This window comes from Nelumbo nucifera, chromosome 8, assembly GCF_055504915.1.
Source record: "Nelumbo nucifera cultivar China Antique chromosome 8, China Antique-T2T, whole genome shotgun sequence".
Lineage (NCBI taxonomy): Eukaryota > Viridiplantae > Streptophyta > Magnoliopsida > Proteales > Nelumbonaceae > Nelumbo > Nelumbo nucifera.
The window spans coordinates 52,668,788-52,674,447 of record NC_142656.1 but is presented as its reverse complement, the minus strand read 5'-3'; the positions used below and the strand labels follow the sequence as shown (position 1 = coordinate 52,674,447).

The window sequence follows — 5,660 nt, the reverse complement described above, 5'->3', positions numbered from 1 at the left end:
GCACTCTACATATTTATATTTGTGCTCTTTCCAAAATGAGCCTTATCCTAGGCACGGATTCATTTGCACGCTGGGGTGTGTAGACGGGGGCTAAACGAGTGATGTGGCCCCACTAAGACGTCACTTCATCTAGTTCAGGTGGGACCATATCAACACATGAAAGCTTTGATGGTTTCGATCCTTCCCCTATATAAACACCCAGCCCACATCCATACAGCCTCGCAATCGTTCTCTCAATTCCCATACCGAAATTGAAGTACAAAAGGATGAAGAACTTTCATTCTTTTAGCAAGAGAATAAGCCATCTCTGTAGTTGTTCATGCATGAAGCTAGCTTGTTTTAGCAGATCTATTTGGAGTCTACTGATCTTGTTGTTTCGCTTCCTATTCTTCCGGGCAAACCCATTTTATATTCTTGTTTGTTACTTCGTCTCTGTTTCCTTTCTGGGTTTCTTAATTCTGAAACTTTTGAATCCAAGAACCGATTCCTTTAAACCCAAGGACTTGGATATATTCTTCACTTCAGTGTCTGCGACGACTGTTTCCAGCATGTCTACCGTCGAAATGGAGGTCTTTTCCAACACCCAACTTGTGTTTATAACCATTTTAATGTTTGTAGGAGGGGAGGTTTTTGTTTCAATGTTTGGGCTTCTTTTTACCAAGTACAAGTTAAGGAACCGAGCCAGGATCCATGGCAGTAGAGTCGGTTCTGTAAGTCGTGAGTCTCTGAGTCCCACGAATCCCGTGGATCAGATTGAGTTGGGGATGGTAATTTTGTCTGAAACTGAATCAAGGAAACCCAGTAGTGTCGACCTTGTGTCTGCAGTGGAATCAATCTTGAGTTCTAATGAAGAAGATTTGAGATACAATTCAATAAGGTATCTGGTTTTTGTAATTCTGGTTTATCTTCTAGTGGTTCATATAGGTGGATCTGCATTGGTTGCACTGTATGTGAGTCTGGTTCCAAGTGCAAGAAATGTACTCAGGAACAAGGGCCTTCAAATCCCCACGTTCTCTATCTTCACTACTGTCTCTACGTTTGCAAGTTGTGGTTTCGTCCCTACAAATGAGAACATGATTGTCTTCAGCAAGAACTCGGGACTCCTCCTACTTCTTATCCCTCAGGTTCTTCTTGGGAACACATTATACCCGTCTTGCTTGAGATTTCTGATATGGGTTTTGGGGAAGTTTACTAAGAGGCAGGAGTTCAATTACATGCTGATGAATACAAGAGAGATGAAATACTTTCACTTGCTTCCCAGTTTGCATTCTTCTCTTTTAGTTGTTACTGTTTTCGGGTTCATTGTGGTTCAGTTTATACTCTTTTGCTCTCTGGAATGGAATTCAGAAGGCTTGGATGGACTGAATCCCTTTCAGAAACTCGTGGCTTCCCTGTTTCAGACAGTTAACTCAAGGCACACCGGTGAATCGATCATTGATCTCTCAATCCTCTCGCCGGCCATACTGGTGCTATTCGTCCTAATGATGTCAGTTCTCTCTCTCTCTCTCTATATATACCCATATATAATTAAAAATGGAAAAACGTCCTATGATGCCGGAATGACATATGATCCCAGAAGGAATCGCCCTGGTAAATTTTGATGGTAATGGTAGCCCACATGATTGGTTACCACTAAGGGTGTCAATGGACCGGTTTTAGAGTTTGGATCAGACCCGACGGGTCAATAAGACATATTGGATTGGATCAATTTGGTCCAAAATATTTATTAGATTGGACTGGACCAGGTCTGTTCGTAATAAATTTATATTGGATTCAGTTTGGTTAAGTCAATATCCGGTCTGTTGATATAAAATAACAATATAGGTATCAATGAATTTGGACAAATTGGGTTTGGGTTGAAAAAAATTAAATTAAAACGAATTTGAACTGATTGGACGGTCTAGACATTAAATTGGACCAGTCCAAAATAGTTGAAAATATTCACCGGATTGGACTGGACCTGGTCCATTTGTAATAGATTCACATTGGACTGAATTTGATTAGACCAAATCCAGTCCAATTACACCCGTAGTTACCACTATTACAATGCCAATTGATTGGTTATAAGTATTTTTTATATCATGCCTCTCCCCATGCTAATCAATTAGGGTGTATTTATACGTTATTACTTTTCATTGTTTCACATTTCTAAAAATGTATTTTCACCTATAATAATAAGATGTACTTCCCATCATGTTCAATTAATCATAGGTACATTGCAACAGATGTATCATAGGTTTTGCCCCAATCATTAGTAGATTTTTTATTTAATTAAATTTTATTAAAGAATTATTTTAATTACTTTTGCATCATTTTATTTAATTATTTATATTAATAATACAAAAAATATAATATAAATATATTTTATAATTTATTAATGGTATTTGAATGTGAGTTTTGAATCCGAATGTAGGGAATTAAATTTGAATTTAGGTACATCCGTGTGCATATTTTTCATGGATATTTTAATAATATTAGAGGTCCTAATTGAACTGTGACATGCTATTAATACTGTTCCAAGACGCAACTTTTGACCATCCTTAGTCGATGGGAGTGGAGAGTACACATTCACGGGTACTTAACCTAGATGGGGTTCACATGAACCAGCTTCCATTAACCACACAAAATGTAGAAACTTATCTCCAAATTAAAACTATAAGAAAAGGACAGTAGGCTGCATTTGGCATTTTTTATTTTAAAGAAAAAGAAAAAAGTCTTTTATTTTAAATAAGAAGTGCCAAATGCAGCCCTAGAAGTTCTGAGGTAGAACTTCTAGAAACGAAAAGAAAAACAAAAGCAAGCCTCCTAAGTACGTCTCTATCAATCTCCAGGCAATTGGCATAAGACCTTCCCTAGTTTTGCTTAGAGTTACAAGTCAAAGGAGATCCACTCTCAGTGTCAATTAGAGAAAAGATATATCAATTATTGTCTGGTAGTAGAATAAGGAAATTAATAAAATGGAATTCAGCTGAGATTAGAATAACAGAAAACTACTAGTCCAGGGATCAAAAGTTGAGGTTCTACATACTTCCTAGGAAGTATTAATTAATAATAAATTCTAATGCTACATAAAGGATTTTAAATTTGTAATCTTCTTTGTCTTCCTCCAAAGTTGACTGTGCATGGCTCTACTACCAATCTTGATAATTAATGACAATAATGGATGGTTGAACCATTCACATCCACCCCCAACCCTAGTTGGAGCTGGGTGTGATGCCCCCCATTCTGTATGACTATTAATTAGTAGGGTTAGTTTCAGGTGAACATTAATTAATTAATAGGGCCAGGTTGAATCACCTTTCCAATAGTTTCCCTTCATGTCCCACTGACCACCCACCAAAGAATTGGAATTCTTCCAGTCAGTGAGTCAGCCACAGGTCATTTTTCCAAGAATGAAATTCTAATGGCTTTGAATCTTAACTGTGCTTGTTATATATGTTGGATTTTAGAAATTATTGAAAACATAAAAGTAATCATACAACAATTAATTTCAATCAAATTAATTAAAGCTTTTCTAGCTTTTGTAGTATCTGATTAACTAATTAATCATCTCTAGTTAACATGTTCTATAGGTACCTTCCTCCGTATACTTCCTTTCTACCTATCACCAAAGATGTGGGCAAGTCTTCAAGAAGTGGAAAGAAGAGTACAAGCAGAGGGAGGCTTGCAGAAAACCTTATATTCTCACAACTTTCTTATTTGGTCATATTCATCATCCTCATTTGCATCACAGAGAGGGAAAAGATGAAGGAAGATCCTCTTAACTTCTCAACATTGAATATCATCATAGAAGTTATCAGGTCTCATCCTTAATTAAATATTATACACTTCCTCTTTGAGCATCCTCTCATCATATATAGCCTCAGTTTACATCCACATACTCAAAATTAAAGCAAATGCTTTGACATGCAGTGCATATGGAAATGTGGGATTTACAGCCGGCTACAGTTGCAAACGGCAGCTGAATCCTCAAGGATTATGCAAGGACTCATGGTATGGGTTTGTTGGAAGATGGAGCAACAAGGGGAAGGTCATTCTCATCCTTGTCATGTTCTTTGGAAGACTAAAGAAGTTTAACATGGATGGAGGTAGAGGATGGAAGCTCTTGTAACAGCAGCAGCAGCAGCAATTCAGATTTCCTTTCCTTCTACATGTCCTACAATAGTGGCATGTTGTACTTTAATTCAAAAGGAAACTAGTATAGAAGAATTCCTATATGCATGGGTTACTTATCTCTCTTTGATATATAGATGGCCTCTATCTATGTGATCACTTTAGGGTTTCAGCCTCAAAAGGAAATGGTTGATAATTGAATGGTGGGATAGGCACCTTACTTTCCTAAATTACCTTGATGGTTCGGTTCTAATAGGGCTTGCAAATGGGTCGGATAGAATTGGATACCTATATCTAAATATTATTTTTTAACATTTGGATTTGAATTGAATTTAGATTTCAATCGATTGTTCAATGTAATAGTATTAAGAAATTGGACTAAAGCTAATTAAAATATATTATATATTATTAATATTATGAATCAAAAGTGACTTTGGTATTGAATATAAACTGACATTTCAGTAAAAATACAACAATATAATCAAACGAAATTTAGTAATAAATACAATATTTTTTCAGTAAAAATAAAACTTTATTAAAAGAAAAAAGAAAATAGACAAAGAAACGGGATACAAGTGGGCTCAAAACCCAAGAACCTAGAGCCCAAAGTCTCCACTCCTTGCAACTCAAAGAAAGCAAAAACTGGGCCACAATAAAAAGAACGGCCCAGAACTCCAAACCCAAAACCAGAAGCAGCTATACGAAAAATGATCTACCACAACCCCTTAGATAGAATTTCTCTTCTTCAACCTCTAATACTTTTTAGTACCTCATTGCACCTTCCTCAAATCCACATGAAGGAAAAAGGCTCCTTCATTCCCTTGCACTTCTTAATGCCTGGAAAAGATCCATCAGAACTTTCACTCTCAACTAGCAGCTAGGGGTGGCAAATAGCAAATTGGGTTTGGGTTTTGGTTGAAACTAAATTCGCCTTCACCCAACCCAATCCGTCCAACCCATTAATTTTTCAAGTCATCAAAATACAGAAGAAATTCAGAAATTATGAAAAAATAAATAAAATGTAAGAAAATTTAGATGATGGGAATAGCTAGTTAATTAAGAGATATCCCAAGCATAAATACACAGTTTATCACTTGATTAGGCCTCCTGCAACTTCAAGTAGTTCGTTTGGGCTAGCAAGGACACGCTTATTTGTTGGGTTAAAGAAGTAGAGTGTAGGTAAGTCATGGAAAAGTTAACTTTCTTGGCAGTTTGTGTCATCCAAATCTGCCTTCCTCCTGCTCTATAAATAGGGGGGGGGGGGGCAGGCTTGAACCCTTAACCACACAGACCCACCAAAGCAGTTTCTTACGACCTAGGCTTGAAGATATAGTGTAAATTATGGCTGCCAAGAAATCTCTGGTGTCTCTGGGCTCACGAACTGCATTGATGTTGTTGCTCATCGCTGTGGCGTGCCAGACCCAGATGGCTCGATCCCAGAACTGCGCCAACGAGCTCACTAACCTTACCGCGTGTGCACCTTTTGTTCTGCCGGGTGTCTCGACCCAACCTAACGCTGAATGCTGCAATGCCCTCCATGGAGTTGA

At 37.4% G+C, this 5,660-nt stretch overlaps 1 protein-coding gene across 2 annotated transcripts; it reads left to right on the top strand.

Annotated features, from left to right (window-relative positions):
- Positions 1–233: 233 nt before the first annotated feature.
- LOC104601582 (putative cation transporter HKT1;4) lies at positions 234–5,362 on the top strand. Of its 2 annotated transcripts, XM_010264966.2 has the most exons (3): positions 234–1,486; positions 3,573–3,800; positions 3,913–5,360. In XM_010264966.2, the coding sequence occupies exons 1-3, from the start codon at positions 267–269 to the stop codon at positions 4,109–4,111; spliced, it is 1,647 nt and encodes a 548-aa protein (XP_010263268.1). In that variant the 5' UTR covers positions 234–266; the 3' UTR covers positions 4,112–5,360. The 2 variants fall into 2 exon arrangements, with proteins under 2 accessions (XP_010263268.1, XP_010263269.1); XM_010264967.2 differs by lacking the exon at positions 3,573–3,800 and having other exon boundaries at positions 3,913–5,362.
- The last annotated feature ends 298 nt before the right edge of the window (positions 5,363–5,660 follow it).

Bases quoted from the DNA above. Each gene is read 5' to 3' on its own strand.
- LOC104601582 (XM_010264966.2), top strand. From the start codon at position 267: ATGAAGAACTTTCATTCTTTTAGCAAGAGAATAAGCCATCTCTGTAGT. The intron at 1,487-3,572 runs GTCAGTTCTCTC...CATGTTCTATAG, and splicing joins GTGCTATTCGTCCTAATGAT to GTACCTTCCTCCGTATACTT. The intron at 3,801-3,912 runs GTCTCATCCTTA...TTTGACATGCAG, and splicing joins ATCATCATAGAAGTTATCAG to TGCATATGGAAATGTGGGAT.